Raw genomic sequence first — 24839 nt, 5'->3', positions numbered from 1 at the left:
CAGCTGGGTGACTTCCTGTTCCCTCTGCCTTTGGCTGTGAAGAGTGACGGGCTGTTTCAGCAGGTTTCTGTATCCTTATGTGGCCCAGGAGATTCACCTGCATATTTGCTACTATTAGGCAACATTTCCGTGGGAGCCATTGGGAGGAGAATGTGTGGATGTAGGAGGCTTGCATTTCTATGTTCTCTACAGAAGCCTAGCACGTGGCTAGGCATTCACTGTTCCCTGGAGGACACTGTGAAATGAGGGTGCTAAAATTCTGCTGGACCTGGCTATTTATGGGCAGCATTAGTACCACATTTCCAAGCTTCCTGAAATTTCCATCCTTCTCTAGTGGGAAATTATAAGGCCTAGCATTTGTAAATTGCTTTGAGAGTAGACCATGGTTGTGCAAGTAGGTGGCATTGTCTGCCTGGCACTGACAGAAAGACCCAGTGCTGGGGAATGGGGCTTCCTGGTAAGTAAAGATTTTTTTTTTTTTCAAATTAGGAACAACCATGGGATTAAAGCAAATGTGAGCCCCAAATACAGTGTGCACATTCAGCACTTTGCTTTAAACTACCAGATGGATAATGCTGCTTGGGAATTACAGCGTGGGTTGTTTTTGAGGATATAAGATTGCTGACCCAGGCAGGGACAGTGGACAGGCTGTGGGTACATTTACAACTACTGCGCACACATTTCTAAAGGTTTCCAAGAGGACATAAGCAAGCAATTGACTTCCTGAGTGATGTGGGATTCTCACAAGTGCCATAAACCACCAAACTCCTAGCTAACATGGCTGGCAAGTCCAGCTGTTTTCAGAAACAGTCATTTAAGCCAAAGCTTCTCGAATAGCACTGGGTCTCTCGGGTTTCTCTGTAGCGTGGCATTGCAAGCAGAAAGACCACATTTGAGAGATGTGTACCCCAGGATCTCTGACCTGGTGATACCAGTAAAGATTTGGCAAGTATATAAAGACATGGTGTTGGCATTGTTGTAGACAGAGACAAACAGTCTGAGGAGCCAGAGCTTCTAGAAGAGTGTTGGCTATGTGAATCAGGAAATTCATTCCCATCAGCAGGAGAGGGGTCCTGTCTCTGTCAGTGACAGATGTTCCCTCTGTGCTGTGACTGCCAGCTGTTAGGCACAATACTAAGTGTTATATATTAAATCTGCATTCTCCAGACAGAGTTCAGGTGTTGGCAGAGGAGGAACACTTGTATTATTCTCTGTAATGAGCATGAAGCAATGAACCAAACCAAGGCTAAGGTCCACTGGTCAGAGAAGATCGAATTGGGCGGTGGGAGCAAAATAGCCACCATTAAAATAATAGTAGGAAAGCGAATCCAGATGAGGCCAGATGCTTGTCACACAAATCAGAACATACTGAAGTGTCATAAATTCCCTCTTTCTTATGTTGCACAGACATTTCATCGTATCAGCTTGATCGTGAAACAAGTAACACAGTGGACAATGACAGATGACAAACAAAATATTGTCCCAGGAAGCCTAGGGGCCCTAGGTATTCTTTAACCTGGAACTTGACCTATGTATGGCTTTAAAATGCAGATGGTTTCCAAAACTCTAAGTGGGGCATGAGTTTGAGGTAGAGAATTTCCAGCAGAAGAGGCTGAGTCCTAACAATGAAATGTGGCACAAAAATAGACAGTAACAAGGCAGCGAGAAAGAGCACATCAACAGAGCATTCTGTGCTCTAGAAATGGAAGTGGCAGGACCTGTACTTGGGCTGAAAAGGTTGCTCTTTGGAGGTAAGCGGGTCTACATGTAATGTCGTGACGAAGACGAAAGGGCCGGTTGAGGGCGCCTCAGCCAAAAATGCATACTATATTTTGAACTGAAAATGCATCCAGCTTTTTGGGCATGTCACTAAGGCAAGATCTGAGCAAAGGAAGAGCTGACACAGAACTCTGGGAAGTCAGACACTGAGGTAGAAGGTGAAGGGAGGAGAGGACTAACCAGAGAGCCACAAAGACAGACAAAACTGTGGGCTGGGCACTTGCTTTCTTTTCTTTTCTTATCATTTAAAAAAAAATCAAAAAGTGTGTTTAATTAACTGACAAGAGAGAAAGCTGGTCCAAGAAAGGCAGGTGAATTTTGTGGAGAAAGATTTAGGAGGTAGAGGCGCCATAATCGCCTGGCATCCTCTTGATGTTGAATCTATGGTTGGAGGTGTACAGCATAGGAACTCCAGGGATCTTCCAGATGGTTCATTTGAGATTGTGGTCAACTATGGCCACAATGTAACACTTGTGCTGAGTTACTCTCTACTGTGGCCACAAGGTAACATTAGTTACTCTCTGTACGGAGCTGTCATTGGCATAGGTTCCTTTGTGTGTGCATGGTAATCAGTCACATCATGGATCCTTGGTGATCCTTTGTGTCACTTGATACTTTTGTCCCAACTTTTCAATTTCAACCATTACACAATCAGTTTTACAAGGGATACATTTGACATACAGACAGTCCATCATTGGCTGCACTAAGTCCAGTCCGGCATTAATGGAAAAGTTGATGAAGCTGAGATCCACAAGAATGTGGTAAGGTGGAGCCAATTGTGTATTCTACTGGAGGAGTAAGCAGGAAAGGATGCTGGGGGACTTGTATTTTCTTTAGCACACTAGAATCTTTCTTTTCTTTCGTTTTAGGCTTCAATCTCTCCTCCTTCATAAGTCTCTTATCTCTGAGACTAAGTGTTTGCTTTATAGCCACATATTTCTTTGTTTACTTTTGCTTCCCATGTCCATACCGTGCCCCCGCTTCTTTTCTTTATTTTTAATTTATGTCTAAGTGTGTGTAGTGGTTTGAATGCAAATGGCCCTCATAGGCTTATATATTTGAATATTTGGTCGTCTCCTAGTAGAACTGTTTGGGAAGGATTAGGAGGCATGGACTTGTTGGAGGAGGTATATCACTGGGGGTAGGCTTTGAGGTTTCAAAAGCCCAGTTCTTTTCCAGTTAGCTCCCTCTTTTTGTCTCTGTGTCTTGTGTGCTTGTGAATCAGATGTAAGCTTCAGCTGCTGACCTAGCGCTGGCCTGCCTGATGCCGTGATCTCTGTCAGGATGACCATGGACTCTAACCTGGAACTGTGAGTCCCAAATTGAATGCTTTCTTTTACAAGTTGCCTTGGTAATGATGTTTTGTCATGGCAACAGAAAAGTAACTAAGATTGTGTGTGTATATATGTATGTATGTATGTATGTATGTATGTATGTATGTATGTGTATTTGTGTGTGTGCACGTGTACAAGAGGCTAGGTACTTCTGAGGCTAGAAGAGAGCATCAGCTTACCTTGGAGCTGGAGTTACAGGCAATTGTGAGCTTCTGGACATGTATGCTGGGCACTGAACTAGGGTCCTCTACAAGAACAGTATGAGCTCTTAACCACTGAGCCATCTCTCTAGACTCTGAACAGTTACTTTTTACATCCTTTCCTCTCTTGTAATTTCTGTCTTGTGATATCGAGGCAGATGTATGCATGGGTTGTACATTCCACTTTACTTACCAATGTTTCATAGGAATTGGACACATAAGCCTGGGGTCCCCTATGGAGGTCTGCTGCTGCAAAGTGATTTATCAGTAAGTTTCAAGAGCTAAAGTAACCCTGCCCTGAGTGGAGTTTGCCTTTGTGTGCAGTTCAGGGCATGCCCAGAGTGTCTTTCTTGGTAGGGGAGTAGTGTAATCACACCTTGTAGCTTCAAATAAATGCTGCTATAACTTCCCCTTTCTTCTACATAATGCATGCAAAGCAGCCACCTCTGTTGCTTTTGACACACGTGGGAAGTTGGGAAGGATAGAATCATTCTGAGAATCTGCAAATGTTGTTTTGCCTGTCTTGGTATTAAGAGCCTCATGCTGTTGCACAGGTTGGGTTTTGTACCCCAACTCCAGGGTAGAAAGGAAATGGCTCTGAAATCCAACTGCTTCTCTCTGTGTGGGAGCTGTGTGTGTGTGTGTGTGTGTGTGTGTGTATGTGTGTGTGTGAGAGAGAGAGAGAGAGAGAGAGAGACAGAGAGACAGAGACAGAGAGACACAGAGAGAGAAACAGACAGAGACAGAGACAGAGAGAGACAGAGACAGAGAGAGACAGAGACAGAGAGAGAGAGACAGAGAGACAGAGAGAGAGAGAGACAGAGACAGAGACAGAGACAGAGACAAAGAGAGACAGACAGAGAGAAAGAGGAGAGAATGAGCTCCCTTTCAACTCTATGAGGCCATGCAAGGGCTAGTAGCTGCTTAGAAGCTGCCTCAAACCATCAGTGATCATTTCTGGAAAGCTCACCTGCTTGAGAACCTGTGGCTTCCTTCATCTGCTTCCTTCCTCCCTGGAGAGCAGAGGTCTTCCTTGATCTTTTCTGGGTGAAGAATCACTGTTGACTAACTTCCGTGAGATCTGTTCTTACCCAGTTTCTCCTAGTCGTCCTGGGTGAGGACTTTTCTTTTCTTTCTTTTTTTTTTTTTTGAAGTTTTTTTTTATTATTATTAGATATTTTTGTTATTTACATTTCAAATGTTATCCCCTTTCCTGGTTTCCCCTCCAAAAACCCCCATCTCACCCCCCAAAACCCTGCTTCTATGAGAGTGTTCCCTCACCCACATACACACTCTTGCTTCCCCGTCCTGGCATTCCCCTACACTGGGGCATAGAACCTTCACAGGACCAACAGCCTCTCCTCCCATTGATGACCAGCAAGGCCATCCTCTGCTACATATGCAGCTGGAGCCATGGGTCCCTCCATGTGTACTCTTTGGTTGGTGGTTTAGTCCCTGGGAACTCTGGGGGGTCGGGTTGATTCATATTGTTGTTCCTCCTATGGGACTGCAAACTCCTTCAGCTTCTTCAGTCCTTTCTCTAACTCCTCCATTGGAGACCCCTTGCTCAGTCCAATTGTTGGTTGTGGGCATCTGCCTCTGTATTTGTCAGGCTCTGGCAGAGTCTCTCAGAAGACAGCTATATCAGGCTCCTGTCAGCAATTACTTCTTGGCATCCACAATTGTGTCTGGGTCTGGTAACGGTATATTGGATGGATCCCCAGATGGGGCAGTCTCTGGATAGCCTTTCTTTCAGTCTCTGCTCCACACTTTGTCTGAGTATTTTCTCCCTTGAGTATTTTGTTTTCCCTTCTAAGAAGGACTGAAGCATCCACACTTTGGTCTTCCTTCTTGAGCTTCATGTGGTCTGTGAATTGTATTTTGGGTATTCCGAGTTTTTAGGCTAATACCCACTTATCAATGAATGCATAAATAACATGTTTTCTTTTGTGGTTGGGTTACCTCACTCAGGATGATATTTTCTAGTTCCATCCATTTGCCTGCAAATTTTATGAATTCATTGTTTTTAATAGCTGAGTAATACTCCATTGTGTAAACGTACCACATTTTCTGTATCCATTCCTCTGTTGAGGGGCATCTGGATAGTTTCCAGCTCTTGGCTATAAATAAGGCTGCTATGAACATAGTAGAGCATGTGTCCTTGTTATATGTTGGGGCATCTTCTGGGTATATGCCCAGGAGTTGTATAGCTGGGTCCTCAGGTAGTACTATGTCCAATTTTCTGAGGAACCGTCAGATTGATTTCCAGAGAGGTTGTACCAGCTTGCAATCCCACCAGCAATGCAGGAGTGTTTCTCTTTCTCCACATCCTTGTCAGCATCTGTCACCTGAGTTTTTGATCTTAGCCATTCTGACTGATGTGATGTGAGGTGGAATCTCAGGGTTGTTTTGATTTGCATTTCCCTGATGAGTATGGATGTTGAACATTTCTTTAGGCGCTTCTCAGCCATTTGGTAATCCTCAGTTGAGAATCCTTTGTTTAGCTCTGTACCCCAGTTTTTAATAGGGTTATTTGGTTCTTTGGAGTCTAACTTCTTGAGTTTTTGTATATATTGGATACTTACATATCCAGTCCCTTAGTCTCTGTCTTTTTATTGGGGAATTGAGTCCACTGATGTTAAGAGATATTAAGAAATAGTGATTGTTGCTTCCTTTTATTTTTGTTGTTAGAAGTGCAATTATGTTTGTGTGGCTATCTTTTTTGAGGTTTGTTGAAATAAGATTACTTTCTTGCTTTTTCTAGGTGTAGTTTTCCTCCTTGTGTTGGAGTTTTCTATTATCCTTTGTAGGGCTGGGTTTGTAGAAAGATATTGTGTAAATTTGGTTTTGTCATGGAATATATTCTTTTCTCCATCTATGGTAATTGAGAGATCTGCTGGGTATAGTAGCCTGGGCTGGCTGGCATTTGTGTTCTCTTAGGGTCTGTATGACATCTGCCCAGGATCTTCTAGCTTTCATTGTTTCTGGTGAGAAGTGTGGTGTAATTCTGATAGGTCTGCCTTTATATGTTACTTGACCTTTTAATATTCTTTCTTTGTTTTGTGCATTTGGTGTTTTGATTATTATGTAACAGGAGGAATTTTTTTTTTCTAGTCCAGTCTATTTGGAGTTCTGTAGGCTTTTTGTATGTTCATGGGCATCTCTTTCTTTAGGTTAGGGAAGTTTTCTTCTATAAGTTTGTGGAAGATATTTACTGCCCCTTTAAGTTGGGAATCTTTGCTCTCTTCTATACCTATTATCTTTAGGTTTGGTCTTCTCATTGTGTCCTGAATTCCCTGGATGTTTTGGGTTAGGAGCTTTTTGCTTTTTGAATTTTCTTTGACTGTTGTGTCAATGTTTTCTATGGTGTCTTCTGCACCTGAGATTCTCTCTTCTATCTCTTGTATTCTGTTGGTGATGCTTGTGTCTATGACTCATGATCTCTTTCCTAGATTTTCTATCTCCAGTCTTGTCTCCCTTTGTGATTTCTTTATTGTTTCTATTTCCATTTTAGATCCTGGATGGTTTGGTTTTGTTCAATTTCCTCACCTCTTTGCTTGTGTTTTCCTGTAATTCTTTAAGGGATTTTTATGTTTGCTCTTTAACGGCTTCTACTTGTTTATCTGTGTTCTCCTGTATTTCTTTAAGGGAGTTATTTATGCCCTTCTTAAAATCCTCTATCATCATCATGAGATGTGACTTTAAATCAGAGTCTTGCTTTTCTGGTGTGTTGGGGTATCCAGGGCTTGCTGTGGTGGGAGAACTGGGTTCTGATGATGCCAAGTAGTTTCTGTTGCTTATGTTCTTGCCCTTGCCTCTTATCATCTGGGTCTCTCTGGTATTAGCTGGTCTTACTGTCTCTGACTGTGGCTTGTCCCTCCTACAAGCCTGTGTGTTAGTACTCGTGGGAGACCAGTTCTCTCTGGGAAGAATTTGGGTATGGAGAGCTGTGGCACAGGGTCAGTTCTGGGTGCAGACAGAAACTGGAAGGATCCTGTCCCAGGCTGCTCCTTAGTTCCTGTGTCCTGAGGTCTCCGGGCGGGTCCTTTGGAGCAGAAGTGATGGTCTTACCTGTGCTCACAGGTGTGCCTGCACTCCTGGGAGACCAGCTCCCTCCCAGTGGTATTTGGGTATAGAGCACTGTGGTATAGGATCAGCTCCGAGCATAGACTGTGAGGATTTATTGCTGGATTACAGACCCAACATTGGATTACATTTCAACCAGGAACATAGACTTATAAGGTTAGCTTGTAGGGATTTAGATCCAAGTTTGATTCCAAATCCCATTGGCAAGCATCTATACCCTGCTTCTAAATTTTAAGGAAGTGACCTATTGATAACCTCTTGTAGCTTCCCATTGATACCTCTTGCAGGTTCTGTAGGATACGAAAGGCTTGAGGAATCATGAGAGATGTCCTTTTATCTGGTTTAAACAGAGTTCTTTTGTGGCACCAATGGACATGTCCTGGGCTTCTTACTGGTATGACATTTTCTCTTTTCTTGTGACAGTTGGCTTGCTACTTGTTTTCAAAACATTATTTGATCTAACTGTCAAAGTTCTCACAGGTTCTCAAACATTGGGATTGGAATACAGAGTCATATCCTTTGAATGATGGGAGCAGGTGGGGGAGGGTATCCACAGGGCCAGAGGGACAACCACCTCTGTGCAGGTCCTTGGAAGCCAGGCGTCTAAGCACCTGTAGCCAGGGGCAGGCCCATAGGAGACAGAAGGCTGGGTCTAGGAGGAAATCCTGCAGACTGAAGCTCTGTGAGAGCCATGCTACACAGTCAGATGACAACCCTCCCCCATATAGTGGGTTCACAACTCATGGATTATGTGGTACTGTGGAGGGAAGTCCAGGGGAAGTAAAATGATTTTCAAAATGCCTCAAGACTGCTTACAGCGGAGGATAGTGGACCAGCATTGTCTACTCTGGTTGGAGATGCTTCACATGAAGCTGTGGGAAGAGGTGACAGAGGCAGAACTACTGTGTCCAGGCAGAAGTTTCTCTAGGACATCTTTCCCACTTCCTAGACCAGATCAGCATTGCAAAGTGTGTTGAAAAATAGTGGGTGCCTCAGAGCCGTAAAGGTCTTTCCCCTGGAGGTACCTGCAGGCCACTGAGCATGGACTTAATGTTAGGTTGTGGCATTCATTTGCCTTCTAAAAACCAGTCCCTTCTCCATTCCACATCTGATTTCACTGTGTTCACATACTTAAGGACGTGGTGTACTTTCTATGCAACGTAAGTTGTTTATAGAGACACCCAATAAACTAGGTAATAAGTACATATTGTATATGGACTTGCTAGGCATGGTGATTCTCTTTGTTGGACATAAAACAGTGAACGAAGGAACCACATGAATGAACCCTGGGGAGAAATCCTTTTCTTCCATCTCTATGCTCAAACTGTCAATCTTGAAAGAAGCTTTCTTTTTTTTCCCCCTAAAACTTTTTATTGATTCTTTGTGAGTTTCACACCATGCACTCCAGTTGCCTCATATCCACCTTTGCCTTTGCAACCCCCCCAAATAAAACACACACACACACACACACACACATACAACAACAAAGCATAGAAAACCTCTCATCGTGGAAGCTGTAGTATGTCACACTGTGTCCCATAGTATATCCCTCTGTCCACATTATCTTCACTTGCAAATATTCATTGCAATGAGTCATTGGTCTGGTTTGAGATCTCTGGCTTCTGTGACACTGTCAATATTGGATCCTCACCAGGACTCCTCCAGGTTATCCTGTGGTTGCACTGTGTCATGGAGACCCTGCAGCTTTGTAACAGTAGGACTGGCTCTTTCACATGTCCCAACCATTCACCGATGATATAGATTTTGGGGTGGGCCATCTCAGGGCCCTGGATCTGGACCTGGGTGGTAGCTGAACAGGTGGGTGACCTCTCCCATATTCATGCTCTCAGGGCTGGCTCACCCACATTCCTCCCAGGGTCAGCTCCAGTGTGTTATCTGGGCAAGGTTCAGGGCCTGCTCTCCCAAGTGCTAGTGAGAAATGGGGTAAGCTTTCTTGAGTGCCTCAACCAGTAAGAGGCGGGGCTAGTTCTGCACAGCCCCTGGACAACCAGTGCCAGGGACATCTCCATGCTCCCTGTTGGTAATATGAGCCATAGACATTGATACTGACCTCTGACGCTGCATAGCCACAGACGCATACATGGCCCTCAACAGCAGTTCTTGCTGGGATCTCACCACGGCCTCAGAGGATGGGGTTCGCCACTTATAACAAGCTACTCCTCTGCATCCTGGGGTCTCCAGAGTTCCATCTTTCTCCGTAGTGTTCAAGTTGCTCCACTTTTTTTTTTTCCTCTCCCAGCTGACCACCACATATTCACACATTGTGATAGCTCTGTTTGCAGGCTGGCCAGGAGGCTGGTGGCCCCCTTGGGTTACATTCCCCTATCCCTATTGGGTATGCTTGCAAGTGGGTGTCTATGGCCTGGCTGTGCTGGAGGGCAGGTCTGTGGGTGGCAGGGTGGTCCACAGGTCTTTTGGCTGTCTTCCTCCTCCTGGGCTGTGCTGCCTGGATTTGGTTTTTATGAGTCCTAGGCATAGGATAGCTTTAGCTATGAAGGAAGGCATCAAGCTAGGGTGAGCATGGACTGTCATCTGTTCTGCCCGTGACTGGTGCTCATGCCCATAAGAACGACAGTATCAACAAGGTGCTCATGCCCATAAGAATGACAGTACCAACAAGGTGCTCATGCCCATAAGAACGACAGTACCAACATGGTGTCTCTTTGCCCATTGGCGGTGGGGAAGAAGTTTTCCCTTTTCTCTGTGCTTCTCAAGAAGCTCAGAGCCACGTTTTTCAACTCATTTGTAGCAATTGCTCAGGCTCTCATGGGATGAATTCACAGTGGCCACGTCTTTCCTTTCATGAGATTTTCCTGTCTATGTCTTTGTAGACCACCTTACATCCTTGTTACCTTTTTTTTTTAAATTTCTTTTTTAAATAGGAGTTTTTAGTTAAATAATAAAAAGATCTTGGGGCTGGAGAGATGGCTCAGTGGTTAAGAGCACTGACTGCTCTTCCAAGGGTCCCGAGTTCAAATCCCAGCAACCATATGGTGGCTTACAACCATCAGTAATGAGATGTGATGCCCTCTTCTGGGGTGTCTGAGGACAGCTACAGTGTACTTACATATAATAAATAAATAAATAAATCTTTTAAAAAAAAAAAGATCTCAACAGTTTTGTGGGACAGAGAGCAGAAACGTGTGGTGAGAAGTTTTGTGACCACATCTTCCTCCTACATGTGGGAAATAAACACTACCAGGAAAATATGCTGCTAGGTGAGGTAGGTCTGGATGCCTAGGGCCTTAGGGAGGGAAAGGCTGAGGTAGATAAGAAACAAGGCAGAGGGGAAAGTGTCAGAGGTGACGCCGCCTCTAATACTGATGAAGGGCTGGGGCAGAGTGCACCAGAACTTAAGGAGGGGCAATCAGAGAGGATGCATTGTTGTAAGGATGGTTGGGAAAGGGTCAGAAACAACCTGGCTGAAACCAAACCTATTATGAGGCAGCGAACAGCAGGTCATTTAGGACATTTTGACCATGACAAGCGTGGACTCCGGAATGTGATGGAAGGGAGGGGATACAAAGGAGACAACTCAAGGGAGCACGCAGAGTCTAAAGGAAAAACTACGACCATGCTTAATGGAGACCGAGTCCCCATCAGACCACCACCCTAGGTTTCCCTTGTTTGAATGAGAGGGAAACAATCATTCCCCAGTGTTTGGTCTCTCAGCTAAAGATTCATAGTACTTGAGATGTTGTAGAAGCCCTCTACATATTGGACGGAAGAATGAATGAGGAAAGGGATGAGTGAATGAAGTGTCTATGGAAAGAATGTCTAACTGATAGAGCAGTCCATATGCCTGTGCCCTGGGGGAGCACACAGATGGAAGATTCCACCAGAGCCAGACGATGGAACAGGGTGTTTCACTCACTAGAGGAAAGGACAGCAGCAGCTGGGTGTGTAGAATCCAGTGCGGTAGCTACCTTAGGCCAGGGCGTGGCTGGCAGACTAGCGAGGATGTTGTTGCCAGTGCCGCCAGCCAGTCCCTTTCCAGTTAGTTACCTTCTTGCCCCTGGTGTCCAGCTTCTTAAACTGTGGGCTGCATAACTGAATGCATGTGTGTGTGAAGCATTTGTCTGTGTTGCGTTATGGGACTTCTCTGCAGGTTTGGTTCTGAACTCACAACACTTTGCACTTTGCAACGAGCATAGGGTCACACCGTGCAAAGCCAAGCAATGTTGGCTCAAATAACATTGCTTGGATTTGAGACCATCCTAGGATATGAATTGCAGCGTTTTTATGGTACATCCAAGAGTTTCCTGCTCTTACAGAAAGAGAATATTGTCATTATGGAAAAACAAAGACAGCATTTCCCTACCATCATTCCTCAGCCTGTATTAAATCAGTCTATCTTTGTATTGGATTATGTTTTATATTAAAATTTTTGTTTGGATTGCTGACCATAAAATATTGTTCAGTAATTTTGCCTTGGACAAGGTGTACTATGTATTTAGGTGCAGTTGCTTCTCAGCATTGATGATCATAAAATGCAAATATTGATCAGCTCTGAAGAATGTGCTCTGTCTTGTAGTTTCAAGTGAAGGCCAAAACTTAATGCTCTCTATAGAAACGAACAGCCACAGATGCCCGGTGTGTGTAACCTTGACTGTCACCTTGGTGAGGTTTAAAAACACCATGAAAACTAACTTCTAAGCATGTTTGTGAGGGATTTTCCAAATTAGGTTGAAGGAAGACTCATCTAAAATGTGAAACTATCACTCTATGGGATGGGATTTTGGACTTAAACAAAACAAAACAAAACAAAACACAATAGTGTTTACCTCTCTCTGCTTCTCAGCTGTGGAATCAATGTGATCAGTCACTTCAGGGTCCTGCCCACATGACTTCTCTGTCAAGAGGGACTGTGGCCATGAACTGTGAGTTGAAATAAATCCCTTTTTCTTCTGAGATCAGACGAGATCGGGAGCATTCAGGGTGGTATGGTTGTAGACAAATCCCTTTTTTCTTAAGTTGCTTTTGTCAGGAATCTTGTCCAAGTTCAATTAGTAACAAATACGGCATGCAAATTTACTTTTGTGTGTGCGTCAAAGAATTATTTTTAAAGCAATTTCTTTGTCATTTATTACCAGCAAATGTTTGACTTGCATACTATTTTATATGCCTATGCATCTAGGGTTATATGTGATTTTCTCAGGCAGGAAGGGGTCTGTAAATGTCACTTTTATTTCCTCTGATGAAGTGATGAGATGAGAGCTGTACCCAAGCTGTAAGAACACATGGCTTGGGCTGAGCTCAGAGCATTTCCTTCTTTGTTCTAACTATTCCTAGGCCTGGGCCTGGAAGCTTCTAGCCTCTGTACAAGCTGACTGATTCCATCTGGCTTCTCTCCACTTCTGACTGAATTGTTCTGCTTGGCCTCATACTAATTTTGACAATTTGTTCTAATCTTCCAGTTCCTTCTCATTCTCTGGCTTGTTCTGTCTTCAACTGTGTCTGGCTTGCTCTCTCAGCCTACTGCTTTGTAAAACTCTCTCACTTGTCTCTGTAAAATTGTCCTGATAAAACAATAAAACTGCCATACATACACGCCATACCTCCCCCCTTCTCTCTTGCTGCTCTTAAGTAGCCTCTCTTTTCTGTGCTGTTCTTATATGAGTTGGGCATATCCTATCTCTGACAGATGCTGACAAATCTTTCTCTGATTTGTCATTTTGTTTGCCCCTCAATGAGATACTACTTTCAACCATGGCTGCTTCCTTCTACAAACTAACCTTACCTTCACTGTGAGGGATTAAACATATGTACTAAGGGTGTGTCTGTATTCTAGGTAGATCATACTGTAATTCAGGGTATGTCTGCATTCTAGCTAGATCAAATCTTTGGATGTGATCCCTTGTTAGAACAGCCATGCTGCTGGATTAAAATTCCTCTATAGGAGTCATGAGAAAACGTGTTTAAGAAGCCACTGAATTAGGGTCTAGACTAGTGGTTCTTAACCTTTCCAATGCTGTGATCCTTTAATACCTCATTGTGGTGACCCCCAATCATAAAATTATTTTTGTTGCTACTTCATAACTGTAATTGTGCTACTGTTATGAATCATAATGTAAATATCTATGTTTCCTGATGGTCTTGATAACCCCTGTGAAAGGGTCATTTGATCCCCAAAAGTTCACAATCTACAGGCTGAAAATCACTGGTCCAGTAGGAAAGGAGCAGAAACAAAACAAAACAACACTGTAAAGCTTTGCTGCCAACCTACAGCGCAAAGGGGAGACCCAGAGTGTAAACAGCTGGTTAAAAGGAGAAAGAATTAGTTCAGTTGAGCATCTCCAGGTGAGGCATGTGGAGGAGTGTTCTTAAGTAAGGACATCACCAGAGGGTATTCATTTGGAAATTAGCTCCATGTTTTTAGAGAAATAAATCCTATAGCCCTTTAAGGCTTCTTAACAGGCTACATTTTAAAGTTCAAGGTTAAAGAAACCATCTCTGTATTGCAAGCCAGGCAAACCCAAATCAGGGGTCTCTATGACCTTTTCATGGTATTCTGGAGCAACTGGAGTGCTTGTTGTTTGTTTTATTTGTTTATTTTTTTAAAAGACTTATTTATTTTTTATTTTATGTGTACTGGTGCTTTGCCTGCCTGTATGGTTGTGTACCATATGTGTGCAATACCCACAGAAGCCAGAAGAGGGCATCAGATACCGTGGAACTGGAATTACAGATGGTTGTGAGCTGTCTTGTGGGTCCCGGGACTTGAACTTAGATCCTCTAGAAAAGAGGTCAGTGCTGTTAATCACTGAACTCTCCAGACTCGCTCTCGTTGCTTTTTTAACCACACCGGCCGTTAGTACTTGCTGTGTCACCAGCATGTACTTTGTACTCCCTCAGATTCCTGTGTAGCATCCTTATTCTTTGTAAGGGTCGCTTCTCCTTCACAAAGGCCATCTCCCCAGTATAAAGTAGCTGCTCCCAGGTCTTATCACAGTACTCTCCTTTAGAACAATCTTACTAATTTAACTGCATGCGCACTGAATGTCTCCTACTCTGTGAAGGCTTGTCTGTGTATCCTGCAGAAGTTGGCCAGCACTTGATATTCTGTAGGTACTTAATATGTAACAAGTGGGCATTGTGCTCTCGGGATAGATTCAACTTGGTTACAGAGTACTGACCTTCTCCACAATCTGGTCATGCATTTGTACAAATTATGTATTCATCCTCATTCATATGCTTTCCCTACTCTGTCTCCTCTCAGTTAATACCCCGTCAATGTGCGTTGGGAGAGCATCTCCTCTGTTAGTATTGTGTGGGACAGTTTGTATAAGATAGAAGCTGCCTAGGCCTTGGAAGTGTGAAACTATATCTTCTTTAACCCCCCCCCCCCCGAGCCTGTTGTTTTTCTCATGGGAACATTTTAAATGACTGTCCAAGTTCCTTAGTAATCACAAGATTATTCAAGCTATTTCCTTTTGAGATTGTAAAGGAAAACAATTCTTTAAAATTCTCCTTGGGATGTGACCATTTCACCTAAATTTCTAAGCTAAATTTGGTAGGAGTGGCTACCTCTGGGTGTTCTTGGTCTATGGAATAGGTAGATAAATGTATGTTCATATTATACTCAAACATATAAACTGAGGGAGTCACTTGGACTAATGAGGACACTATGTCTTAAACCAATGATTTAAAAAACCAACTGTTCATGCTCAAGTTTTACTGGAAACTTGTAAATTGCTGAAAATACAAAGGATGGAAGGAATTTTAGTGCTTGGGAGAGCATTTCCCCATAGACAGATCTTCTGGCCCCGTGGGTTCCCATACAGACCTAGATAGGAACCAGACCCCGAGTTCAGCCTCACATCTTTTCTCAGCTCAGATTCTGATAGAAAACACTCTATCTTTGCCATTCCCCCAGGCTTGGTTCTGGCCTTCCACCCCACAGAGTATTAGAACCTTGCTTTGTCCAGGAAAGGGACAAGAACAGGGTCCCAGGAGTAGTTTCCTTCCCATGCAAGGGGTACCAGACAGGACAGCTCAAAGGGCACTCTAGTAGAGGTCAAATTATACTGAACTAAACAGTGCTTTTGAAACTTAGGACAGCCCTGTGGCCTGATGGGATCCTCTGCAAGTGAAATTGCTACAAGATTTATTACATTATATATCTGGGTCATTGCTAGACCGAAAGGGGAGAAATTCCTGGATAAATGCAGGTAGAAAGGCTTTATCTAGCTTTTGGATATCATTATCTGTCACAAAGTTTGGAATTAATCAAGACACTTCACAAATGGTAAAATATTTGCAAGCAGGGAGAGGGTGGGGATGCCAGAACCTGTGAATTTATGCCAGCTGAGCATCACTGTGGAGCTGAGCGTCTCTGTGGAGGCGGCTGACAAATGGAGTCACTATTTTGCCAACTCGAGGAAAGCGTTACACAATTGTATCAAAATTGTTCCTATGCAAAACAATTGTTTTTTTATTTTTAAAGGGTCCTTACCTCAAATAACTGCAATTGAGTGCTTTCTGGGTAAGCACAAACCCAGATATTAATCTCAGACTCTTAGAAGGCTTTTCTCTTGGAATGGTGATGGAGACCATAGGTGTGTAATTCTCTTTTCACTATTCCTATTTCCTCCATCAGTTTTTTTCCCCATTCAATAATATAGCTTTAGGTTTGGTGGTGGAAGAGGGGAAGGAGGGGGAAGTGTATTTGAAGCAACACTGGAAGGGAGGTAGGTGGAGGTGGGTAAACAGGAGAGAGAAACATTTCCCACCTACTGGCAACATTTACAGGCTTCACGTGTACCCAGAGGAGAAGGAATTAGGCAACTGCTTAAGGAAGGTACATATGAAATTTGATGGACTAAGAGAGAGTTTAGTTCAGAAAGGTCCTTGACCCTCACTGCACCAAACAGCAGAGCTCCATCTCCAGAATCCATACAGTGAAGAGCCAACTTCTGCAGGTGATTGTCCTCTGACACCCACATTAGCGCTGTGTCATGTGCACAATTTTATACAGAGAATGTTTTAAAAATTGTGTGTGTGGGGGGGCTGGAAGGAAGGGGCTGAGATCAGGAAAGTGAATAAATACATTAATGGGAAAAAACCTGAGCTATTCTTCCATTCCACTTTGTGTAAGGTATGTTCTAGAAACACCCATATACTTTATTAGAACCACAAGGGAATACTTCAGCTGAACCTTACTCATAACATTATGGATTTTTCTGGAAAACGGAACCAAGTCAAACCCTTAGTACTTTTTTGCATTACCTATTTGCCTTCTGTGTGTCTATGGATGGGTGGATTATTAGTCAGGGAACACATATAGATTTCAAACTTTCTGAGAGAAGGGATCTCTCCTTTCATCATGTGGATTTCTGGGTTCAAAATTCAGATCTCAGGCTTGAGCGCAAGTGCCCTTACCCACGGAACCATTTCCCTGGTCCTATATCATACTATTCTTAAGTTTTAAGACCTGAAACTAAACCTATACAAAATAATGATGATGATAATGATGATGATGATGATGATGATGATGATGATGATGATGATGATGATAATAATAATAATAATAATAATAATAAACTGAAACAAAACACAACAAAAACTTCAAACCAAACTGAAACCAAACCAAACCAATTAAAGCCACAGGACAATTTAATTAAGCCATTTTTTCAAGAATCCCTGTACCCAGAAGATTCTGTACAATACCTTGAAAAAAAAAAGTCATCAATAGGAACGCCTTAAAATTTAGAACGGTTATCAGGTCGAGGTAGGCTGCTCCAGGTAGACTATGATAATTTTGCAGTAATTATGTTTTACTTGTAAAAGCTTCTGAGGGACCGGGGGCAACCAGTCTCCCAGGGATCCGTAGTTTACCTCCGGAGCACAATGACTCATCTTTCCGCCTTTCTAGCTGGAAACTGGAGTACAATCTTTCCTAAGTGCCCTCTAACCTCTACCCATCCTGTCGTCTCCCAGGGTTACTGTAGTTGTCCCATTTTACAGTGGAAGTTCATTCCCTAATCAACTAAAGAAAAGTATCTAAACCAACGCAGATCAAACTAAAAAGTAACGTTCAACGTCCAAAAAACGTTTTTCTTTGCGATCAAAGTGTTTTGATCTCGTCTCTTCCTCTTTAAAGTCAAGGGACGCGACAAGAATTGCATTAGAAAGTAAAACAAGGAGCCCACCCCTCCCCCAGCAGCCCTGTCTGAGAGGGTGTCAGCAGAGGTGGAAACTCCTGCCATCTGCCGGGCAGGAGGTGGGGGTGGGGATCATCGAAACCTAGTGGCCTTGTCCAAATCCAGGACACTCGGGAAGGTTGCCGAGAGGCACACTCTGAAGCCTCTTCAGTGACCCCTGGCCCAGAAAGATTTATTACTTCCTCCTTGAGGGAGAAACCACAAACCCGCTGGAATGGGCTAGCACCAGGGCCAAGGCTTCAGAACTGGGTTCCCGCTGCACACAGCGCTGTTCGGCAGTGCTGCTCGCGTCCTAGGAGGGGACGCCAGTGCTGACCGCTGGGGGATGAACCGAGCGTACGCTGGGGGTATTTCTGCTCAAACTTTTATTACCAACTCTTCTTCAGAGTGGAATCCTGGGAGCCGAGTCGTGCAGCCACTGAGAACCCAAGTCTCCGGCAGTGCAGGAGAGCTGGGAATCAGGCGCCGGCGCCGCGCCCGGGGCGCACCTAGAGCTCTGGTCTGCGACTAGGGGCTGGAGGCCCTAGCAGCGCCGCCTTGAACCGGGTCGCATCTCCAGCCCCTAAGGAGGTGGCGGCGGGAGTCTGGAGCTGCGAGGAGGGCGGGTGTGGGACAGGCAGAGGAGGAGGGGAGCGCGGCGAAGGGGAGGAGCCGGGGCGACAGACGGCGGCGCGCACCAACCCCGAGCGGGCTGGCAGGAGCCGCGCAGAGGCCGGCCCGAGCGCGTTGCAGGCGCCCGGCGTAGGGGGAGTCGGGTAGCAGCATCCTCCCGGGCGCCGCTTCGGTGCGGCCGCGGCGGGGGCTTCCTCTGCCTCGGGACCTCGTAGGGCAGAACTGGCCGGTGACACGGGGGGGTCCCGCTCTTTTGCCTCCAGCTACGTGTACAGAGTCCTTCTGGGCCAGTCCGCGGCCACGGAGCGCCGGGGCTCGCCTGAGCCGCCCGCCCGGACATCCTCCGGGTGATGGAAGAAGCAGCCGCCGCTGCGGGGCCGCGCTGCACCCTATCCGCCGGTGCCGGAGGGATGGGAAGGTTCGCTACGTGGAGGCCGAGAGAGAGCGATGGAAAGCAGAACAGCCTGGAGCTGGGACGTAAATAAGCCAACCCCCGCCCCCGTCGCCTCCTGCCCGCTTTGTGCCCCAGAGCCGGGAGGGAAGCAGCGGTCCCGAGAGACTGGAGGAGACGTCGCTGGAACCGGGACGCGCGGCGCTCGCTGGAGCGCAGAGCTGGGCTCCGGGCCCGGTGAAAGTTTCCCCTCCCGGGGTGCAGGGCGCCCGCTGCTGGAAAACTCTGCCTAGGGCTAGGGCAGCGGAGTCCCGCGGCTCCCCCGAAGGCTTGGGGACCCCCTAGCCGAAGAGAACCGGAGAGACACCGAGGAGAGTGCTAGCCGGACAGTCCGCCGGTCGGGGATCCGGGGACGCTCCGAGGCGCACCCTCCGCTCCAGGTGAGTGGAGGAGCCCGCAGACCAGAGGGGTGGGCGTTACTCAGGCGGAGGAGGCGTCTGGACCCGAGACTGGGCTCACCCATTTACTCCGCTTCCCCTCGCAGGTCCTTCTCGGAGCCGCTGCCATGGGAGAGCCAGCCCTGGGCGCCGGGGACCAGCCGCCTCTGCCGCTGCGCCCGCCTCGGATCGGCGGCCCCAGTCCCGGCGCCCGCAGCCGGCCTGCAGCGTCCCCCTCCCGGGCTGCAGGGCCGCCTCCGCCGCGCCGCCGGCCCCGGCTGTGCCTGTGATGAGCCGCAGCTCGCCCCGAGCTCTGCCCCCGGGCGCGCTTCCCCGGCCGCTGCCGGCCGCGCCTGTCGCCGTGCCGCGGGCCCTGCTCCCGCCGTGGCCCCGGCGCGCAGGACGCCGCTGGCCTGCGTCCCCGCTCGGGATGAAGGTGTTTCGCAGGAAGGCGCTGGTGCTGTGCGCGGGCTATGCACTGCTGCTGGTGCTCACGATGCTCAACCTCTTGGACTACAAGTGGCATAAAGAGCCGCTGCAGCAGTGCAACCCCGACGGGCCTCTGGGTGCCGCGGTGGGGGCGGCCGGGGCCGGCTGGGGACGGCCGGGGTCGCCTCCTGCAGCAGCGCCACCCCGCGCTCACTCTCGCATAGACCCCCGCACCCCGTACCGCCCTCCTGCCGCCGGCGTGGGGGCAGTTCCCGCAGCCGCGGCTGGGAGTGCAGGAGCTGCGGCCTCTCTGGGCAATGCGACTCGAGGCACCAGGGGTGGAGGGGACAAGCGGCAGTTGGTGTATGTGTTCACCACGTGGCGCTCGGGCTCGTCCTTCTTCGGGGAGCTCTTCAACCAGAACCCTGAGGTGTTCTTCCTCTACGAGCCTGTGTGGCACGTGTGGCAAAAACTGTACCCCGGGGACGCGGTTTCCCTGCAGGGGGCAGCGCGGGACATGCTGAGCGCTCTCTACCGCTGCGATCTTTCGGTTTTCCAGCTGTATAGCCCCGCAGGCAGTGGGGGGCGCAACCTTACCACTCTGGGCATCTTTGGGGCAGCCACTAACAAGGTGGTATGCTCCTCGCCACTCTGTCCTGCCTACCGCAAAGAGGTCGTCGGACTGGTGGACGACCGCGTGTGCAAGAAGTGCCCACCTCAACGCCTGGCACGCTTCGAGGAGGAGTGCCGCAAGTACCGCACGCTGGTTATCAAGGGCGTGCGGGTCTTCGATGTGGCTGTGTTGGCGCCGCTGCTTAAAGACCCAGCCTTGGACCTCAAGGTCATCCACCTAGTGCGTGACCCTCGTGCTGTTGCCAGCTCGCGCATCCGCTCGCGTCACGGCCTCATCCGGGAAAGCCTACAGGTGGTGCGAAGCCGGGATCCAAGAGCCCACCGCATGCCCTTCCTGGAGGCCGCTGGTCACAAGCTGGGTGCCAAGAAGGAGGGTATGGGTGGCCCAGCAGACTACCACGCTCTGGGTGCAATGGAGGTCATCTGCAACAGTATGGCCAAGACGCTGCAGACAGCCCTGCAGCCTCCTGACTGGCTGCAGGGACACTACTTAGTGGTGAGGTACGAGGATCTGGTGGGAGACCCTGTTAAGACCCTAAGAAGGGTGTACGACTTTGTGGGGCTGCTGGTGAGTCCCGAAATGGAGCAGTTTGCCCTGAACATGACCAGTGGTTCGGGCTCCTCCTCCAAGCCGTTCGTGGTGTCAGCTCGCAACGCCACTCAGGCCGCCAATGCCTGGCGGACAGCGCTCACCTTCCAGCAGATCAAACAGGTGGAGGAGTTTTGTTACCAGCCCATGGCCGTGCTGGGCTATGAGCGGGTTAACAGTCCTGAGGAGGTCAAAGATCTCAGCAAGACCTTGCTCAGAAAGCCCCGGCTTTGAGAAGGGTTCCCAAGAGATCTGACACCCTCCGGAGACACCCACAAAGAGGATGGTGTTGTGTTTTTAAACAAACACAGCCCAGACCCAAGCTGAGGAAGCCCACATATTCTATTATAGATATATAATATAAATAACCACGCAGGCACTTGCTGTCAACGTTTTGAGTCAGTGAATTTCAAGGAACAGTCCTCAACTCACGCGCGTGCGTGCTCACACACCTCAGAAAAGGCAAGACTTGAAAGTTCTGACAAATTGCCCTGTGTCCCTGTTTCTTCTTCCTCTCTTCCTTCTCATCCTCTTTCCCTCCTCCCTTCCATAATGAAGTGGAATGTTGATAAATCAAGTTCCGGTAACCCAAATCTTGTTTACAAATTTTTCGTGGTATCTGTGAATGTGTAAGTGTTAATTTGGATGTTGGGTGGGGTGGGTGGAGAAGGGGGAAGCGGTCCCCAGAGCAGAAAGCCTCCACTGGGCTGGTAAACGGAGGAGGCAATCTTCCAAGTAGACTTTTGTGTCAGCAAGGTTATATGTGAGTATTAATAAAGAAAATAATAAATAATATTCTTTTTTTTATATTTGCCTCCATTACTCTGGATTTACCAGTGTTACTTGTCTTTGTAGCTTCAGGTGGCCTCTGCTCCCCGCCTCTCTCCCTTCATTTCCAGCCATCTTACTTGCTAAGCTGGGAAAAGCCTCGGCCTTCCCAATAACGGGGAGTTGTTTTCTCACATGTAAATCATTGCCTGCCAGGTGCCCAGGAACGGAACAAATCTCCAGGCAAAACCAAACAGGGCAGAGAAGAAAGAGCACACACTACTCTCCTGTTCAGATTTGAGGACGGAAAGGAAGAAGCAAGCCCTGGAGAGTTGAAGGCATTCGGTTTTGATTACTGCTGTATTGAGCTGAGGCAGGGTACCTCGAAGCAGAGACTGGTGTTTTGTTCTGATGTTGGTTCAGGGGAAAAAGAAAAAAAAAAAAAAAGGAAAATTTGAAAACATATAATTTTTTTTTTTTAAGTCCTGATGACTAGAATCCAGTTTTCAAAAATGAAGTGACCACATTTGGTGGAGGCAGCAGCAACTGCTGTTTGTTAGTGGGATAGGAGAAATGGCTATCTGGAGTGTTTTTTTTGTCTATGACACAGCAATCAGAGGCACATGAAAGCAAACAAGTTTTAGCTGAGGACTGGAGAGACACTCGTAGGTTTTCTTTCTCCTCTGGTCCATCCAGTTGAATGACATTAAAGGGCAGGGATTTGAACTAGCTTACTTGGAACTTGGGGTGTCCTGGAGATATGATGTTCTATATTTCCTAAAGGCAAATTTGCCAAGCGAAGAAGTACATGCTGCAGACAGTGGAGGGCTTCAGCTAAGAGCATTTAGATACTGACATGATCCTGAGGAAGAGGAGATAGAAGCAGGTTAGTGTGCAGGATTTTGAAATTCCCTATTTTTCAGTGAGAAAAGCGTTGAGCTTCCCAGTGGTTACGATACGCCTATGTCCTGAACTCATATTGTACTGACGTGTTCTGTATGGTGTCATGTTACGATAAGAAATTATGAAGCCCAAATAGGAAAAGCAGACAGTATAGTTGTATATTGTATATTATATTAAACATGGTACAAGTCCTGTATCCTTGCAGCTTTATTTTCATGTAATTTATTATAAGGTTCGGGAAAGCTAACGAATGTGGGTTAAATGCTGAGGACTTCTTAAAAAAAAAAGATAATATGTATATAGGAAATGTTTTAACACGAGGTGATTCCTGATATCATTACAATGTGAAATCCAAGATGAAGAAGCACTTTTTAAAAAAGGTGTATTAGAATGGTTATTTCTTAATTTACTAAAAATTTTTTCCCATGTCTTGTTATTGAGTTAGACTTGCTACTATAACACTGATCAAGATTTCCATGGTATTTTTATGGTAGTGCCTTCAGCAGCAGGGGAATCTTTGTAAGAGTTCTAATTTAAGAATACTTTAAAATTAAATGAACAAAATAAATATTAATGCTGGGTGACTAAAGATGAAGAAGGCTTAGCAGCAAGTTAAGGTAGGGTCATTAAAAGACAATGACTCGGGATAAAATAACCATTTAAAAACAAATCTTATATGGCATTAGAACCAGCTCTTATCAGCCACAGTGAAATTCATTTCTTGTTGAGCAAAAGATTTTTAAACAGCTGGCTTCACTCTTCTCCAGTATATCCACACACTTGGCTTGCACTAGAATAGAATCGTGTATTTGTATCTTGTATTTAAGACTTATTAGATGCTATACAGGGCCTGAGGCTTGCAGAGCATTTGTGGCCTCTGCTAGGAGGAAATTCTCAGCTACCACCAACAGCTGTTTACACCTCGCCTTCTGTTTGCAGAGTTGCTGTCTGTATTTTTTTTTTTTTTCTTTTCTTTTAGTAGCTACCTTCTTTCCACTCGGCCACTCCCGGGCACTGCAATTTGAAAAGGTGAATTGTTGCTCCTGGAGATTTGTACTTAGTTGCATTCTAGGAAAGTGAGATGGGTGCTGTGCCCGCCAGAGGCGGAGATACTCATATCAGTGACATCAGCTGCCAGAGATTGGAAGAAGGGGGAAGCTTTTTTTGGTGTTAACAAGCTCTTGTCGGCCCCTGGTGCAAGCCGACCTGTGCCATGGCAAACTGCAACAGAGCTGTGAGCATTTCTGAGGCAGTGTGTGTGAAAGGCAGCCTTTCACATTTCCTAACCTGGCAGGATGTCCGTCAGCAGGAGGAAATAGTTCTCAGAGCAGCTTATCTATCAGATTCTGTTTGTAAGTTCTGCCTGACTGGTAGAATGCTTGGCTTGGCCCTCAGACTTTGGAATGTATTTGTTAATTAGAACGCTCCATTTACAGAGTGAAGTCTAGGCAGTATTTTTGGTCAACAATTTAGAAATTTGGACCAAGACAGAGGCATAGGCTGGGTGCTTGAGTTTCAGGAATTTCAGAGCCAATCAAAGGCTGTATTTACACTGACTCTGAGTATGGGGACGGGAGCAAATTGGTGTCCTTCATTATCTACACACAATAAGTGCTTGCTAAATATTTGTTAAATAAATGAATGAAATGTGTAACTATCAAATACTGAAAATGTTTAGAAGAAACATTTGGAGAGGAAGATTATATTAACCTGTACAAAGAAAGTGCCATGTTTCTGGGTGAGGTTGAGGTCCGTAGGCTGTGTAGGTTGAGGTTGTGTAGGGTGAGGTTGTGGTCCACAGGCTGTGTAGATCTGTGGAGCAAGCAATGGTGCAGCTGCAGCATTTCCAAGGTGACACAGATCTTTCATTCCCACCAAGGAATTAGAAAGAAGTGCAGAATTTATTAATGTGGAGAGGTAAAAAGTTCAAAATAAGGAATGAAACTTTCAGTATTAGTTTTCTAAACCATCCCAACACAGAAGGGCAGGGATCAGATGTAACTGGGGTTCAAAATTGCCCAGGTGCCTAGAGATGGTCTGTTAAGTTCATTTTTGAAGAAACAATGTGATTTTACTGTTTTGAGTTCCTGTGAATGCACAGACTGAAGAATCGTGGTGTAGACTGTGGCCAAGCAGAGGAATAGCTACTGTCAGAAAGTCCATCCCGCTGTGGATGCCGAGTGACACAACTTCTGGCCAAGTCTTTTTTTTTTTGTTTTTGTTTTTGTCATGCACACTTTATAGTTGTGGCTGGATTTTGCTATTGGCTTGAAATGAATGTGAATTTGGGTGAAGCTATGAAGTTAATATGCCCTGGGAACTGAGCAGTTAAATAAAGATCATCTTTTGAAACACAGTCTCTAGACATGAATTCAGGAGAAGCAAGAGAGAAATGAGATGTATTAGTCATAGTAGATCAGGACGATACACCAACACACAGGCCCATGAAATGTTCCAGACAAATGCTCCATCATGAAGACACACACACACACAC

The 24839-nt window shown here is 46.0% G+C and overlaps 2 protein-coding genes and 1 pseudogene across 2 annotated transcripts; 1 reads left to right on the top strand and 2 right to left on the bottom strand.

Annotated features, from left to right (window-relative positions):
- Positions 1-2111: 2111 nt before the first annotated feature.
- Positions 2112-14332, bottom strand: LOC116073686 (annotated as a pseudogene).
- Positions 14333-17933: 3601 nt separating this feature from the next.
- LOC116072851 (CASP-like protein 4A2) lies at positions 17934-18541 on the bottom strand. Its single transcript, XM_031344411.1, has one exon. The coding sequence runs from the start codon at positions 18533-18535 to the stop codon at positions 18146-18148; it is 390 nt and encodes a 129-aa protein (XP_031200271.1). The 5' UTR covers positions 18536-18541; the 3' UTR covers positions 17934-18145.
- A 338-nt stretch (positions 18542-18879) lies between these two features.
- On the top strand, positions 18880-22541 carry Chst2 (carbohydrate sulfotransferase 2). The gene is made up of 2 exons (XM_031344410.1): positions 18880-19026; positions 19131-22541. The coding sequence occupies exon 2, from the start codon at positions 19313-19315 to the stop codon at positions 20906-20908; it is 1596 nt and encodes a 531-aa protein (XP_031200270.1). The 5' UTR covers positions 18880-19026; positions 19131-19312; the 3' UTR covers positions 20909-22541.
- The last annotated feature ends 2298 nt before the right edge of the window (positions 22542-24839 follow it).

This window comes from Mastomys coucha, unplaced genomic scaffold (assembly GCF_008632895.1).
Source record: "Mastomys coucha isolate ucsf_1 unplaced genomic scaffold, UCSF_Mcou_1 pScaffold23, whole genome shotgun sequence".
Lineage (NCBI taxonomy): Eukaryota > Metazoa > Chordata > Mammalia > Rodentia > Muridae > Mastomys > Mastomys coucha.
Note: the sequence above shows the minus strand (reverse complement) of the source record. Positions and strands in the feature narration are given on the sequence as shown.

Bases quoted from the DNA above. Each gene is read 5' to 3' on its own strand.
- LOC116072851 (XM_031344411.1), bottom strand. From the start codon at position 18,535: ATGTCCGGGCGGGCGGCTCAGGCGAGCCCCGGCGCTCCGTGGCCGCGG.
- Chst2 (XM_031344410.1), top strand. From the start codon at position 19,313: ATGAGCCGCAGCTCGCCCCGAGCTCTGCCCCCGGGCGCGCTTCCCCGG.